Genomic DNA, 18,336 nt, shown 5'->3' with positions numbered 1-18,336 from the left:
AAAATCACACGATCATATCAACAGATGCTGAAAAACATTAGATAAAGTAAAACACTCATTTATGATGAAAACACTCAGCAAAACGGGAATAGAGGGAGCACACCTCAACATATAGAGACCAGATATGAGAAACATGAAGCCAACATCATACTCAATGGGCAAAAACTGAACGCGTTCCCCCTAAGATCAGACATAAGACAAGGGTGTCCACTCTCTCCACTCCTATTCAACATAGTCTTGAAAGTTCTAGCCGCAGCAATCAGACTAGAAAAAGAAATAAAAGGCATCCAAACTGGAAAAGAGGAAGTAAAACTGTCATCATTTGCAGATGACATGATAGTGTACACAGAAAACCCTATATACTCCACTAAAAAACTACTAAACCTAATAATTGAATTTGGTAAAACAGCAAGGTACAAAGTCAATATTCATAAATGGAAGGGAATTCTGTACACCAACAATGAAATATCAGAGATAGAAACTAGAAAAAAAATCCCAAGACCTGTACTTGGAAAACTACAGAACACTGAAGAAAAAATTAAGGAAGATCCAAATAAATAAAAGCATATACCATATTCATGGAAGGGAAGAATCAACATCATTGAAATGTCCATACTACCCAAAGCAATTTATAGATTCAACGCAATTCCTTATTAAAATACCAGTGACATATTTCACCGACCTAGAACAAATACTTCAAAAACATATATGGAAGCAAAAAAGACCCCGAATAGCCACAGCAATCTTGAGGAAGAAGAACACAGTAGGAGGAATCACAATACCTGATATCTAAGTATAGTACAAGGCCACTGTAATCAAAGCAGTCTTATCCTGGCATAAGAACAGACATAGAGATCAATAAAACAAAATAGAGAGCCCAGAAATAAACCTTGGTCTATATGGTCAACTAATATTTGGCAAAGGAGGAAGGAACATAAAATGGAGTAAGAAGAGCCTCTTCAACAAATGGTGCTGAAAGAACTGGACAGGGATGTGCAAAAAAATGAAACTAGACCACCAACTTACACCATACACCAGAATAAACTCAAGATGGACCAAAGACTTAAATGTAAGCCGTGATGCCATAAAAGCCCTAGAGGAAAACATAGGCAGGAATTTTCAGCTATCCCACGTAGTAATATTTTCACCAATATATCTCCTAGGGTAAGGGAGATAAAGGAAAGAATAAAGAAATGGAACTACATCAAACTAAAGAGTTTCTGCTCAGGAAAAGAAAACATCAGCAAGATGAAAAGAAAACCAACCACATGGGAAAACATATTTGCCAATGATACCTCAGACAAGGGATTTATCTCCAAAATATATAAAGAACTCACAGGTCTCAACAACAACAAGACAGACAACCCAATTAAAAAATGGGCAAGGAACCTGAACAAACACTTCTCCAAAGAGGACATACAGAGGGTCCATAGGCATATGAAAGAATGTTCAACATCACTAGGCATCAGAGAGATGCAAATTAAAACCACAATGAGATACCACTTTACACCAGTCAGAATGGCCATCATCAACAAATCAACAAACAAGTGCTGATGAGGATGTGGAGAAAAGGGAACCCTAGTGCACTGTTGCTGGGAATGCAGACTGGTGCAGCCACTGTGGAAAACAGTATGGAATTTCCTCAAAAAACTAAAAATGGAACTGCCTTTTGATCCAGCAATTCCATCGCTAGGATTATACTCGAAGAATCCTGAAACTCCAATTCAAAAGAACCTATGCACTACTTACAATAGCCAAGTGCTGGAAACAGCCTAAGTGCCCATCTGTAGATGAGTGGATCAAAAAACTGTGGTAGATTTATACAATGGAATACTATGCAGCAGAAAGAAAGAAGGAAGTCCTACCATTTGTGACTACACGGATGGAACTGGAGAAAATTATGCTTAGCGAAATAGTCCAGGCAATGAAAGACAAATACCATATGGTATCTCCTAATACAGGAAACTAAAGAATAATATAAACAAACGAGCAAAATTGAACTAAAGGCATGTGAAGAAGGAGCAGATTGACAGTGACAAGGGGTGAGAGGGCATGGGATGAAGCAAGGTAAGAAGGGGAAGGGTCTAGTCAAGGAAGTAGTATAAATGACCCATATACATGGACAACAGGGTGGGGACTGATTCTGGGAGAAGGGGTAGGTGGTGTGTGGGGACCAATGGGAGAAGAAAGTGGGACAACTGTAATAGAAAAACAATAAATAAATTAAAAAAAAAGAAAATAGTAAAGTTTACACTGTACAAAACATATCCACTTTCTCTAATGATTCCTTCAGTTAGAGCATTGCTTTCATTGTCATAACATTCTTATGATTCACTGTGTGTTATAGTTAACAATGAAATCACTAGAATATACAGAAGCAGAGATAGCAGTTTCATGAAAACTAGGTTTTTCTTCGATGTTCACTGCATATTCTTAATAATTATGTATAAACATAGTTAGAAAATGTGAAAAAATAATAATGAAAATACAAGTCAGCAAAAAGGTGAAAGGAGAAATGAAAAGTAGGGAAAAAACAAACAGGATCTGAATAGAAATTCAAATAATCTTTTATGTTTATAAATATATATACATATTCATAAAATATAACTCCCTCACTATGGAATAAAAAGTAGAAAACATATATTTTATTCTCATTTCTAATCATGATTTAAAATATAAACCCAAATTAAAAAGTTAATAGGTAGCAATATTTTTTCCTTAAAAGGATGACATAAGTATAAATATCATGAAGGAGTAACTTTCTAAATAACATCATTTTTATTTACTCCTTTTCTTCTAAGGGAGGATAAATACTATGAGGTAAGTTGGCATAATGCTAAGATGTTATTAGAGCTTTAGTTATGATACAATTTCTTTAAAATAATTTAGGCAGAAAACTAAATGATGGAGAAACAAGTTTATTTCTAATGGTATTCCTTTATATAAAATTTTTATTGTTATTACTTTTGAGATTTTTCACAAACTTTTCTTGTAGTCTGAGTGCCAGCAACTTACCATCATTATAGTCTTGATGGCGATATGAAACATGATACCGCCTTGGATATGTTCCTCCTTTTCCAAATTTCTCAAAGATAGGGTTATCAAAGTCTACTAACACACATAAGAAATTTATGTTACTAAAAAAATCAAACATATTTACACATTTATTTTATTTAAACACAAGTCCCTTCTCCCTCCCAGTTAAAATATTACTCAAGGGAACAATTTTTAAGATAATTCCTGTTGAGTTCGATTTTTCAGCTGTTTTAGACTTAAATAGGCATGCTGATTTCAAAACTGCAATTAGTTTTCTTTTGTCACGTCAAATTCTTTCTGTACAGCTTATCTTAATGCGATCATTCCAGGGTGGATCGAGCCTGGATCAAGAGAAGCACTAGTGCTTTCCTATTGGCTGAGTGCAAACCTCCCTCGAGTGGAGAGGGGTGGGGACGACCTTGGAGACCAGTGACAGGTTCATACTTGTCTAGGCTATTCAGTTACACAGGAGACAGTGTGGTGAGAGGTTGTGTACTGCTCTGTATAGTGAATCGTATTCAGAAGTATAGTCCGAGTTCTTGTCTGTATACAAGAAGTTAGCAGAATTTATTTTTTTATTTACATACGTACTTACTTTCTTTCCTTCAGATCATGTCTACCTCTGCTATCTCTTGTCATAAGTCCCTAAACAACCCTGATTCGTTTTGTTATATCTGTGGCAGTTTTACCATTCCCAGTCAAAAGACAAACATCAGCGCATTTGTCAGGCAAGCCTATTTTGCATATTTTGCATATTTTAAAGTAAAACTTGGTGATTAAGATAAATCTTGGGCCTCTCACAAGGAGTGCAAGCAGTGTGTCGAGAGTTTATGGATGTGGATGAAGGGAACATGCGATAAAATGCCATTTGGTATACCTATGGTTTGCATATTTTAAAGTAAAACTTGGTGATTAAGATAAATCTTGGGCCTCTCACAAGGAGTGCAAGCAGTGTGTCGAGAGTTTATGGATGTGGATGAAGGGAACATGCGATAAAATGCCATTTGGTATACCTATGGTTTGGCGAGAGCTCATAGGTCATTCAAGTGACTGATAACTTTTATATAGTGAAAACGTCAGGATATAACAAGAAAAATAAGTGTAAAATAGAATATCCTAGTCTACCATCATCAGCCATACGTCCAGTGCCTCATTCAGCTGAAATGCCAGTGCCAGTTTTCACTGAACTACCCTCTTTCAAAACACAGGAGTATGGTGAAGAACTAAGTGACAGCAACGATGAAGATTTTGAAATTGAAGACGAATCAGTTCATAAGGGATTTGATCAGCATGAGTTGAATGATTTGGCACAAGATTTGGGACTATCCAAAAAGTCTTCAGAACTCCTAGCATCAAGACTGCACAAGAAAAACTTGCTTGAAAAAGGAGCGAAGGCATCCTACTTTCAATCAAGAGAGAGTGCATTTCTGCAGTACTTTTGAAGTGACGGTGGCTTTGTGCATTACCATAACATACAGGGTTTAATGGAGGAATTGGGAATTCTCATCTAGAATGCAACTGAATGGTGACCGTTCATTGATAGCTCAAAGTGGAGCTTGAAGTGTGTCCTCCTCCACAATGGTGATTTATTTGGTGCTGTCCCAGTTGGCCATTCAGTTTGTTTTCGTGAAGAATATAAAGACATAAAGAGAGTCACTGATCTGTTGTAATATCACAAGCACAATTGGATCATGTGTGCTCATCTTAAAATGGTCTGCTTCTTTCTTGGTCAGCAACACAGATACACCAAGTATCCCTGTTTTCTGTGTATGTGGAACAGCAGAGCTCATGAGAAGCACTGGGTGGAGTCGAATTGGCCTCCAAAATCTGACTTCAAATCTGGTGATCCAAACATTCTACATGAGCCACTTGTTGACAGAAAGAACATTATATTCCCATCTCTGCACATAAAACTGGGTCTCAAGAAGCAATTTGTTAAAGCTTTGCCAACTGAAGGAGACTGTTTCAAGTATCTCATTTTGGCATTTCCTAGCCTGTCATTTGAAAAGATAAAATACCTTAATATGTATGTTTTGTAGCAGAATTTAACTACTTGTACACAATTTGACTTACAGTAACAATATAGTGCCTTTATATGAATAAAATAACTCTAAATAAACAGTATATTCAGGTAATTGTTTTCTTTATTTTCCTTTATATGTACATTTTGCATTATTTTTTGGAAAAAGGGAGGGTATCCTGTACCTTCACAAGTTGACGTGACAGCGAAAAACTGGCATCATTTTTGGATTCAGATGCCAAAAGTTAGTTAAAAACAAGTGTCAGATCTAACTCAACGAAAACTGTGTTCCCTGATGTAATGACATAAATATTAAACATTCGGAATGTGAATAATCTAACCTGAAAATTCTTGATGATTATCTGGGTAGCTCTGTGCCCTTGGCATTCGTGATTTTGGATAGCTTTCTCTAAAAGTAGAAAATGTCACATTAAATTGAGAAAATATAAACAAGACATTTAAAAAACTTTATATAATATCAGTATCTGTATGTATGTGTGGGAGACTACACACACACACACACATTATATATATATACTTATTTGGTACATGCAGGCAAAAAGTCTGGCTTATAAAATGAACCCATAGAGTATAGTGGTAAGAATGTTATGCTTTGGCATTACAGATGTTTAGAAATTTCTGTGTTTTTACCATAGCTCTGCCACTTAACTAGCTGTTTTAACTTGCCAAATCACCTTTCTAGACTGCTTCCACATCAATAGAAAGGCGATAATTTCTAACTCATCAAGTATATAATATTTCACATTACTATTTCCCTAAATTTCTTAATGTTTTAAATGGCTATCTTTAAGTAGATGTGGGCAAAGACAAAGGCTTCATGTATATGTACAGGTAACAAAAAATTAAACGTATACTCCATAAAATATTATGTTTTTACAATTTGCTTTTACAAATTAATCCCAGAGGAGATTAAACAGGCAAAGATTTTCTTTTTCATCTTCACCCAAGGATATGCTTATGGATTTGAGAGAGAGAAACATCGATCAATTGTCTCCCGTACGTGGCCCAACCGGGGATTGAACCTGAAACCTAGGTATGTGCCCTGACTGGGAACTGAACCACACTGCGACCTTCTGGTGTAAGGGATGACATCCCAACCAACCGAGCCACCCATCCAAATAGGTAAAGACTTCTTCTTTCCTTTTTTTTTTTTTTAGAGAGAGAGGGGAAGGGAGGAAGAAAGAGAGGGAAACATTGATGTGAGAGAGAAACATCAATCAGTTATCTCTCATATGCACACCAACTGGGGACCAAACCTGCAACCTAGACATGTGCCCAACCAGCTGAGCCACACCAGCCAGGGCAAGATTTTAATAAACATACTAACTCTGTGTGCTACATGGTGACTCTGTATACTACAGGTGAACACTGTCCTAACTGGGACCAGGAATGAGGGTGCACTTGTAACAAAAAATTCAGTTGCAACTTTATCTGCTTTCTATTCCTGAACACCTATTTTACAAAACTAAAGTACTTAAATCTTAAATCACAACCAACATACTGAGTCACAACTACCAAGAATCTTAAGTTATTTATAATTTGGTGCCAGAATGGATAAAACCCTGAATAGGTGAAACAACTCATGAAATCTCCAAAACATTATTAATAAGAAACTTGATAGTAGTTTCATCAACACAGTTTTAAAAGTAAACCTGCATAAATTCTAAGTTTGCATTTAGCTCCAAAACACAATTTTGGCAAGCAGGAGTGCTCAAAATATTATAATCAGGTATCATTTTAACTAATAATACTGAGCACCATGAGGTTAAGGGATTTGTCTAAACTATTAAAAATTCATTTGCTAGTAAGTATAAACAAGTATCAATTACATTCCTCTAAATGTAGCACAACTGTTGATAATTCAACACACTGTATTTATATGCATATTCACCCACATATACTAAGAAACAAAAACTAGAGTCAACATTACCCATCCAAAGGACTATCAAGAGATGGACAACTTCCTGAGCCAGAATTTTCAGGGCTGCTTAAAAATAATGGGTCCAGCATCTAGGAAAACAGTTTCACCATTTGATGTTATATAACCAGAAGTCACTGTTTGTTAAGAGACAGCTTTACTGAGATACAAATGATGTAACATATAATTCACCCATTTAAAGTGTACTCTTTAGTGGTTTTTAGTATACTGAGAGTTGTGCACAACAATCTCAGAACACTTTCAGTCTCCCCAAAAGAAACCCCATACCCAATAGCAACCACCACCAACCCAGTTTCTCATTTTTAAATGTTTAAAATGCAGTTGTCCCTTATAGGTAGGCTATAACTTCAAATTTTCCTAAGAGAAAAATATTGCTTCTCTATGGACTATTAGCTAAGCAATTAAACACTAAAAGATTTCAAATACTGTTGCTTGCTGTAAACTGAACAAAGGCCCCACCCAAACGAGACTAATGACACCATGACTGCTACACTATTAGAAAAAGAAACCTGCATTGGTAAGCAGCCAAGGTGATGTTAAGGACACAACAGAACCCCACGGAAATACTTCAATACTACTAAACTTCTAATAACATTTTTTCTATGTTTTTTATTGGGAGTCTTCATTAGAGTCCATAAAAATATGAAACACATCACAAATTTGCATGTCACCCTTGCGCAGAGGCCATGCTCATCTTCTCTGTGTGGTTCCAATTTTAGTGTATGTGTTGCTGAGTGAGAATTTAATAACATGTTTAAATGTTTTAGAGAATTGGCAAACCTCACCTTCACAAAGTTAGATATTTGTAGTTTTACTATGTATTTCAAATGTTAATTTAAAAATCTACACATTACCCCAGGATTACAAATATATGCATTCATTCATTTATGGATGGGCAATGTAAGATAATCCGTCTTATTCCAGCTTTCTTTATGCATGAATGAGCACAGGCATACGTAAACTAGTGGGTATTTTCCTACATATTTTTACTATTTTGTTCACGTAAAGAAGATAGGGGTTTGGAGAAGAGGTGTACACACACACCAATACCTGCCAAACCACACTGACCTTGGCAACATCTCTTTAAGTAATACGAAAAACCATACCCAACTTTTGCTTACTTGGTCCATGCTCTCTGGAATAAACTCTCCTTCACTGTTGATACTGGTGAATGACCCATTGCGGGCAACCTGATGTAATTCATCTGGAATGTATCCCGGGGGAGGGGAACTTTGATCTCTACTAGTGGGACCTCAAAGAAGAAAATAATATGAACTTATAAACATAATCATGGAATCTATTTTTGTTTTCATTAAATACACACACAGAATTTGTGAACTACAGTACCAATAATTTTAGCAATTGAAACACTGTTTTTATTAAAATTTATCAAAATATTCATGTCTGTAAAACTTCAAGTATTTTTATACCATCTAAACTCACACCCTACTATAATTATTAACCTCTGTGTAATTATTAATTTAGACTTATTAGGTGGTATGTTCTTCTGACTGCTGACAACTGCATTGTGGGGTTAATAATAATACAATAAAGATTTTTAGATAAATACTACTGCTTCTGAATATTGAGAGGTCACCTGTACTTAGGTATATTACCCCTCAATGCAATTAATGAAAGGCATCATGATGTAGTAGAAAGAATATGGGCTTTAGTCAGACCTACATTTAAATGCCAGTTCTAGTTATTTATCTTCAGAAACCTGTTTCCTCCTTTGCAAGAGTATTGTGACTGTAAAATTATTCATAATGAACATGTGCTATGTCCATGGGTTATTTATACTAGTTCCTTTACTAAACCTTTCACTTACTTACTCCTCTTCTCTCCCTCCTCCCCTCCCCCCAGTAACTGTTGGTCTGTTCCTTGGTTACACGCCTCTGGTTCAATTTTGCTCATTTGTTTGTGTTGTTCATTAGTCTCCTATATTAGGTGATATCATATGGTATTTGTCTTTCATTGCCTGGTTTATTTTGCTAAGCATAATTCTCTCCAGTTCCATCCATGTTATTGAAATGGTAGGAGTTCCTTCTTTCTTCTGCATAGTATTCCATTGTGTAAATGTACCAGTTTTTTGATCCACTCATCTACAGATGGGCATTTAGGCTGTTTCTAGCACTTGGCTATAGTGAATAGCACTGCTATGAAGATAGGGGTGCATAAGTTCTTTTGAAGTGGGGTTTCAGAATTCTTCGGGTATATTCCTAGCAATGGAATCGCTGGTTCGAAAGGCAGTTCTATTTTTAGTTTTCTGAGAAAATTCCATACTGTTTTCCATAGTGGCTGTACGAGTCTGCATTTCTAATTAATCAATTTCTTATTAGACAATAATCCACCTTATTTTTACCTGGTTGTATAGAAATAAATTTTCTCTATTTTGTTCCTTATTTTTTGAAATTAAACTATAAAAAAACATGGGGAAGTTATACCAGCATTAAAAGCTCTAATCAGATTTTTTTTAAAAAGGTTTTACCTTATATAAAGGGGTTATTTTAAGTATATTTGTTAGTAATGAGATAGAATAAGAAAGAATAAAATGATTACCAAGATGCATAAATGAGATAATTTTCTACACTTGACTCTAAAATTATTAGGGACTCAACTGTAAGCCAAGGGTTGATTTGGGCCTCTTTAACAACTAGAATCACACTGCCCTTAATATTGTTATTCCCTTCTTATACCCTTGATTATAAAAGAAGACCTATATACTCATTATTAAAAGGAGATAGGGAAGAAAAGGGACTATGAAAGTTTCTTCATCTTCTTACTTAGTAATTCATTTTTCTTAACTTTTGTTGGTAACGGGTATGCCAATATACTATTGATCAAGAACTTCGCAACAGCATAGATTCCCGTCCCAAAGTAAGTTTTTCCCCTAGCTATCTCTTACGAAAATAATTAAAGGGAATAATTGTTCATAAATAAATAAAAGAAGATAATGGTCATATCTATCAAAGCCATTCTGAGTTTCGAGGTGCCAATGAAAGACCAGTAATTTTACACTTTACAATTTTCAGCTTCTTCTTATGCTGGCAATGAAGTCAAACAGGAGTGAGACATTCAGTACAATTTTAATTCAAAATTAATTTAAAATGTCAATTTAACTAGTACATTTAGCTTGTCTGTCTAATGCAACTAAAACAAATTGGCAATTTTTTATTTTAAAAATATAAGAAAAGGGAATAAAAAAAGAAACATAATTAATAGTAGTCATGCTTTCTGGTTTGAAAGTAAAATGTATTTTAAAACTGTTCTCTCAATTTATTGCTACAACTATCCCATGATTTAAAGATATGGGCAAAGTTACTGATCTCAGGTTAATTAGAGAGCTGGAATTAGAATTCAGGTCTCCCTAATGTTTTTTCACCAAAACTTTAAATTATATAAAAATATATCCAAATGAAGACGAGCAATTTTTATTTTACTTGTATATTATCTCCAATGCTCACAATTTCAGCATTTCTGAAAACAAAAATACAACTTATGTAAGACTGACACTTAGAAATAGTCATAAAATAGCTCTTTCTGGGGACCAAAACAGAAGATAAATAACTGATTTTTCTTGGTGGCTCACATGTTAATTTAACCTTTTCTTTCATTATGAATAATCCTTTTCTGTTATCAATCACACCGCTTATTTTGTCATACTCTCTTGCTTCCTCCTTAATTCATCTGTCTTACCTCTTCCTCTATAGAATTCTCCCCTTCAAACCTATCACTCAAATATGTTTTCATGCTATCTTTAATGACCATATTCACTGCCCAATCTTTTAAAAACATTTAGACAAATGGTTTTTAAGCAATGTAATGCTCTTACAACATAAAAATATATTATCAACGTTTTACACAAATTGAAGACTGGGGAGTTTACAGCACCTCTGCCCAGCACATGCCCTTTGATAGGCCTCCTTTAAAACACAACAGCACACAGCATCCATTTCTCTTTATAGCAGAAGCTTAATTATAACAATGTATTATTAATAATAAATAAAAACTGGATACTACTAAAGTAATAAAGCATAATCTGGAATCTCTTAGCACTCTTTATTTTAACAACATTCTTGGCATTAACTAAAAACCTAGAGAAAGGCTCACACGCCTTTCATTAATTTTAATATAGTAAAATAATTCATTAATTTTTTTCCCCTCCAGTTTGTTTGTACAGTTAAAATTTCTTTGAGGAATTTGAATTTGTTCAACATTAAAATACCATTGGGGTACATAAAGAAAGAAAATATTTAAGTTAGAGACTGCTAATCCTATAATACTTAACATAATTTTTCAGGGAATATCAGCTACTAGAACATAGTTAACTAAGATAAATTACAGAAAATACGGAGATACGCTGCTATTTTTCAGGGTAATGTTTAGGTTATATTAAAGGATAGAGAAGACACTGAGAAATCATCCATTTCATCATGATTCAAACACTAGCTTTCTTACCTATTAGAGAAAGCCGTTTTTTCCTCTCTGCTCCAACTACTGTGTTATCCAAATCATCTAGTGATGGCAATGGTAAATTAGTAGCCTACAGAGGAAAAAGAATGGTTAATGCTATTCTTCCCCGTTCAGGCTTTAAACAGAATCCTGTCCCCTAGTAAAAACAACCTGGATATTCTATATTGTTTGTGAGTCTTATTAAATCTACTCTTTGAAATTTCAACATAATTCTTCCCAACTTCTCAGTTTCTGCTAGTTCTATGTACAATATTATACTTGTAATTTTGGCTATATAGTTTCGAGGAACAGGGATATTAAACTACAGTTACAATGAATAAATTTTAATTTAATCATGTTGAAAATATATCAATGATTAAAGAATGTAACCATGTTTTATATATTGACTTTTACAGGCATAAAGCCTATAATCCTTACTGAGAAAAAAATCCCAGTTCATACCTGTGTACTTCCATTTATTACAAGTAATATCTTGAGGCTCTTCATATGAATACTACGATCCAGCAGTTCCACAGCTTTGTCCAAATCATCTTGAGTAGTTAATGGAATTACCAACTAAACAGAAAGGAATATTAAGAATCATTTAGGAATCATGCAACCATCTCACCAGTCAAGTACTTCCAGGAGTATCTCTATTATTATGGAATTATAACTCTCAAAATACCTTCTTCTTTGATTTGTATAATAAAATTCTGAATGAATATATGTATCTAGATTGTTTTGCTCTTCTGATGTTACCACCACTAAAATCATAAAATAAATATGAACTTTTTTATTTTATTAATCATTAAATTCTTCTGGAAAACACATTTAAAAATTAATTTTCAATATTTCCATAATATTGCTAAACTTAAGTTACAGTATTCACTTGAAAACAACATTAAGGAATACACACAAAAGCTATATAAAATAAAAATACTATCATCTGCACTGATGAAACGTTTAGTTGATTTTTTTTTCAATTGTAACCATGGATTTACATTCTCACTGGGGGTTTATCAACATACCAAACACAATGAACATCTGTGACAGCTGCAATGGAGGGGCTCATATCCCTAACTCTGATGACTTGACCACTACATTCTAAGCAAACATAAGCTAAATAAGTCAGCCATCCCGCAGTGAGTCCTCAATGTGGAAATCTGCTTTCTTTAGTCTTCTAATAGATCAGACATTACATAAAACAAAACAATCTTTGAGGTATTTGAGAACAAGTATGATTCACACCATTTAACAAAACCAAAATACCTTTTTCTTTTTTAAAACAAATGTAAACTTAGTAGCATAAAATGACTCCTTCATTTACCTTCAAAGTATATATTCCATCCATTTCATTAAAAGAAGAACTGAATAAAAACAAGAGTGAACATATCCCACATTTAGCACAGTATATAAGCCATTCAAATGTAAAGGCCTAGTTAGTTTTGTGTCCTCTACAGTATAATTGTCTTTAAGAGGATGCTGCCCTCCACCTCAAACACACACAAGCAATTAACATGGAGAACACAGAAAAGCAAACACTTGTTAAATGTTGTTTAGTAAGTATGATAGGGTAAAAGCTTCATCTGCACCCAAACTTACTAGCTGACATGGTGTACATTCATTCTCTACAAATTTCTTTAGGAAAAAAATTCCTTGTTTTAAGAAAAGATGTTAGACACCAATACATCAGGTCCTGATGCATAGGAACCTAATTCTTGTTTGTATCAATTAGTCTATGGTAAAACTGGTTTCATTATAAGTCGCAGAACCTGTCAATGCTATTACGTGAGAGCTCACTATATAAAGCAGGACTAATAAGAATTCCATCATACAATCTGTTTATGTTTACGTAATCTGTACTTGAAATTATATTCCCAATTTCTGTGTGTAGCTAATTTTTTATATTACAACTTATCGACTTAACCAGACCCTTTTTTCCTAAGACTTTTTTTCTAATAACAAAAAAAAATTAACTTTAATATAAAATAAGCCTGAGCTACTTAATTATTTTCATTATCCTATCCATTATGAACCATATTGGTACATCATGCTCCAATCTTTAATATTCTTTTTTTCTTAAGCATTAGAAAACATTTTAAAGAAATAAAGATTGTTTTAGCAATTTTTCATTTGAGGGATAAACCCAAATATTTACTTTTACTACATGTTTATTTATAACTGGAATGCTTACTTCTCCAAGATATGTTGCTTTGGGGGGAAAAAAACTACCTTAAATCACAGTAACAAAATATTAAGGAAAATGATTTTGCTCTTCAGTTTGCAAACATGAAATCTAGACATTCTGGAGCTGTGTGTGGAGCAGCAGCTTGCACTACTACTGCCTATGGTTTTGATGTGATCCCTCATGTTTTAAGGTCACCTATTACAAATTTTAAAACAAGTCCCTGCTTGTCTAAATTACACTAAATAAATCACACAATGTTTTCCTACTTCATCAATTCATTTTAGCCTCATTCATGAAATTTGTTTTCCTCTGGCTTATTATTGATAAATCAGTCATGTGTTAATATAAATCACTTCTGGAAAGGAAACTAAAAATTGAGTTCAGAAACCCATTAAATAAAACTTAAATTTGAATGAAGTGATTTATCTTCCTGACTTTATATAGTAAAACATGAAAACAGTCCATAAAAAGGTCTTCCTCCTCTATCCATGTAAAATCGGAATGATCTTGAAAATCCACTCACTTTCCACGCACACTGCCATATCTATCCCCATGACAGCACACACAGAGACACACACACCCCTGACACTTTATTACATAAACAGGAGCCTAACTAACATATCCAATCAATTCTGGCTTAAATTTCCTGGTTGGTTCGATTCTGGCAAGCTAGAAGTTTATAGAATGGTTCTTTTGGAATAAAATTTATATTCCACTAGAAAAAATATATGTATAGAACTGAAATAACAAGCAGTATAGATTATTTTTTTTGCTTGTCCACAGGCCCACAAAACTAACACCTCTTGTAAGTTTTTTTACTAGTACCTCCAATGAGCAAGGGCATGCATTGAGCTGGTCATGATGTGAATTAGGCCATGGTTAATTCACAGAATCACAAATTCTCACAGAATCTCTAAGTTGTAAAACATTTTAAACAATGTAATCTCACCCTAATGCCTCCTCTACCACATTCCTGCCCCAAACTATCCAGATATAATGGCAGAACCACTCCCAGAAATCCTTCAGAAAGCTTCAGGGAAAAGAAAATGAAATTAAAGAAATTTCTCTACTTTTAAAAAATGGAAGAGAGTTCCTAAAACAACAGATCAATTAGCTTGATGTTATCAATCCTCAAGAAAACTACAAAAATTACATAAACAAATTGAGAGAACTCCAAAAAGAAATAGTAATTCTAAGAACAGGAACAGGTACAAATAACGTCAAATTAACATCATTTTTCTTGACAGACCTACTTGGCTGGTAAATCAAGATAATATTGTAGTCTTAATGTAGCCTGGCTTTTCAAAGTTTTCTATGATACATTTTTAGAGCAAACAAAAACAAAGATGCATCTGGGTTCCCCTCGAATCATACCATAAGATACAGATTCAAGTTCAAGGCTGTTTATATGGAAAGATACACCAGGAAACACTGGTAGGGAATGGGGAATATGGGGAAGAGAAAGAGACCCATAAAGGGCATATTATCCACCAAGTTACCACTGTAGGCAAGCAGAGTCTATCCATCCCCTCCTCCCACCCCATCCTTGATATGTACTTCAGCCTAGACCAGCTAGTTCTCAACCTGGGGGTCGAACGACCTTTTCACAGGGGTCACCTAAGACCATTGGAAAACACATATATAATTACATATTGTTTTTGTGATTAATCACTATGCTTTAATTATGTTCAATTTGTAACAATGAAAATATATCCTGCATATCGGATATTTACATTACAATTCATAACAGTAGAAAAATTACAGTTATGAAGTAGCAACGAAAATAATTTTATGGTTGGGGGTCACCACAACATGAGGAACTGTATTAAAGGGTCGCAGCATTAGGAAGGTTGAGATCCACTGGCCTAGACCCTATAGCCATACCCTTGAAAAGCCGTCAAAGTCTCAGGGGTTGGCAGTGGGAAATCAGGCCAGCACAAAGACAAATAATAAGAATCAAGATAGGGCAAGTCAACAAGAGGTGTACATGGTTAACGGAAAAGCCAAGGTATTTGGAAACTAAAATTTTAAGATATTACTATAATTATAGTACTTATCACTTTGTTCAGGTTTACTATTTCTTTGGATATGGATTTTTTATCAAAATATTTTCTGTTTTCAGCTGTGTTTTGTCACGGACCTCCGACCAGCAGGGTCCACGGCGTTGTGAATGAAATGAATAAATGCACACAGACTGCAAGAATCCTGTGGAGAAGGGACAAAACTGGCCACTTTCCAGAGCAGAAAGCGCAGTCTGCCCCTCCTTAACAGGTTTTTATTAATTCTTTAGGTGGATTACATCCAAGAAAGGTATGAATCATTGTGCCAATTAATGCCTTATATGATTATTACTTTTTATATAACAGAGAAAAGAATGTTACACATGCATGGATGAAAAGGATAACTCGTCTAACCACATCCAGTTCTTGAAAATCAGCCCAGAATAGACCCTAAGAAACTGCTTCAAAGTTACACACTGAACATCTGTTGTTCTCAGCCCAGGATGAGGGATTCCTTTAGCAGAAAGCAAGCTTTTAAGCTATTATAGAAACGCAGGCCTGGTTCCCCATGGGAAAACCAGTGTGTGGAGTGGGTCCTGTGTGCTGCCACGCTCCCAGTGGTTTTCCAATCTGGGGCTGAGCTACATTTGCCACCACCAAGCACCCTGGCTTCCCATAGTGTTTCTTTAAACAAGCTACATTAGCATATTCTTTTGATTTAAATTAACAATAATGCATTTCAAAATCTAGTATTTTTATTTGTACAATGCTTTAACATCTGCAAAGTAATTTCATGTGTATTCTAAAACTAATTTTTGCTAAGCTTTCCACTGTCACTCCATCCCCACTGGTAATTTTCCTATTAAACAAATAAGTCTTTTCCATCTTAGGACCTCTGCACTGCTTTCAAGCTTCTTTCTCTACCAAGAATGTTCTTTCCCTCAAACTCTTTGCAGGGTTAGCTTTTCATACTTCAAGTCTCAGTAATTAAAAATCACCACCTCAGTTAGTTCTTAGTTAGTATTATCTAAATAGAAGACCTACTGCCCTTGCCTTTATTCTTTACACATTTCCTTCAAAGAACTTAATATATTTAAACAATATTTTTATTAATTGTCTGCTTCTACTACTACAAGTCTATAAATTCCATGAGGGGCTGCAATTCCTAAATCATAGTTTTATGCCTGGAAAATTCAACAAGTATTTTCTGAGGGGGTAAAAAAAAAAAAAAAGTACAAATTAACCAGTTAACAACACTGCCCCTAAAAATTTTAAGATCTCAGTATCTTGGGATCTCATAGGATCTGAAAGAAACCTGAAATATCATCTAAACCAATTCAAGTTTTACAGAAGGTTCAAAAAGGTTTCCCCGGAACACAGAGCTCCTCAGTGCCACAGAATGTCTTTCAGATCACCACCGACCCCCAAATATAAACATGATCTAATCATGTCTTAATCAATATGAAAATAATCCTATAAGTTTTAACTAAACTGTCTCACGACCAAAGCGCTATTGTCTATGTAGCCAAGTATGGAGTATGAGAAAAGATAGTTTATCAATAAAGTACATAATGTAAAAATAAAACATAAATAAGCAGCGAACTTCTAAGTAATATACAAAGTCTGTCCGGAAAAAGTCCAGCTATTGTTTAATGAGAAAGGTTTGCACGATATCCAATGTAACCTGCAATCAAGGAGAGTGGACTGGAATGCTCATACATGAATAATGATGACTTCACTGTACTAGTCAGTGCAGACAGCAGACAGCCATTGAGTGAGCATATGTACTGCATAGCTATTGCATTCAAAATGACTGAATGAGTAGAGCAACAACTCTGCATCAAATTTTCATTAAGCTTGAATATTCCAACACAGAAAATATCTGGATGATTCAGAAGCCTGCAGCTATGGGCAACTGGTGATTGACAGCTTCATCACAACGTGTCAGCTCATGCATCACGTCTCATACAGAGTCTTCTGGTGAAACATCAAATCACCTAGGTGACTCATTCCCCCTACAGCCCAGATTTGGCGCCTTGTGACTTCTGGCTTTACCAAATACTGAAATGACCTTCAAAAGGGAAAAGATTTCAGACCATCAATAAGACTCAGAAAAATATGAAGGGGCAGCTGATGGTGATTGGGAGAACTGTGGGAGGTCCTAAGGTGCCTACTTAGAAGGAGACTGACGTGTCATTGTCCTATGTACAATGTTTCTTGTATCTTGAATATTCTTCAATACGTAAATGTCTCTATATTTCTTATTACATGGTTGGATAACTTCTGGACAGACCTCACACACATTTCCCCCTTTAATAGACTCTCATTCAATTATTTTCACAGTAGCACCTTTTAATATTTTTTACAATGAAAAATCCATTTTAATTACTGCATTTTTTACACTATAAGGTGCACCATGCACCTGACCATAAGATAAACCTAGGTTTAGAGGAGGAAAACAAGAAAAAAAATATTCTGAACCAAATGGTGTACTAAAATATTTAATAAAATAACAGAATAATATTTCAACCATGTAAAGTGAACAGCAGTCAACAGCGGTATTAAGAACCATCATCATTGTCATTAACAAAGAAGGAGAGACTTTAAGGTTCAAGTACTCTTCTAGTTTTCTGGGAACCCCGAGAACTCATCATCGCTAGTGTCAGAATTTATGAAGCTC

General features: G+C 34.7%; 1 protein-coding gene and 1 non-coding gene across 2 annotated transcripts in view; both read right to left on the bottom strand.

Moving 5' to 3' along the window:
• Nucleotides 1–18,336, bottom strand: part of MAP3K2 (mitogen-activated protein kinase kinase kinase 2) — a 49,191-nt gene that overhangs the window by 19,095 nt on the left and 11,760 nt on the right. The window contains exons 5-10 of the mRNA XM_090278999.1: nt 11,931–12,044; nt 11,475–11,559; nt 8,138–8,268; nt 7,008–7,087; nt 5,398–5,465; nt 3,016–3,108 (exon numbers count right to left, since the gene is read on the bottom strand). Of these exons, the coding sequence (XP_090135125.1) occupies nt 3,016–3,108; nt 5,398–5,465; nt 7,008–7,087; nt 8,138–8,268; nt 11,475–11,559; nt 11,931–12,044 (571 nt within the window). The remainder of the gene's footprint in view (nt 1–3,015; nt 3,109–5,397; nt 5,466–7,007; nt 7,088–8,137; nt 8,269–11,474; nt 11,560–11,930; nt 12,045–18,336) is intronic.
• Nucleotides 7,653–7,758, bottom strand: LOC150021803 (U6 spliceosomal RNA). Its single transcript, XR_016513441.1, has one exon. It is a non-coding gene; the product is annotated as a U6 spliceosomal RNA (small nuclear RNA).

Source organism: Furipterus horrens, unplaced genomic scaffold (genome assembly GCF_987537825.1).
Source record: "Furipterus horrens unplaced genomic scaffold, mFurHor1.1.pri manual_scaffold_1, whole genome shotgun sequence".
NCBI classification, from domain to species: domain Eukaryota; kingdom Metazoa; phylum Chordata; class Mammalia; order Chiroptera; family Furipteridae; genus Furipterus; species Furipterus horrens.
The sequence above is the reverse complement of the archived record's forward strand: the minus strand, read 5'-3'. Positions and strand labels throughout refer to the sequence as shown.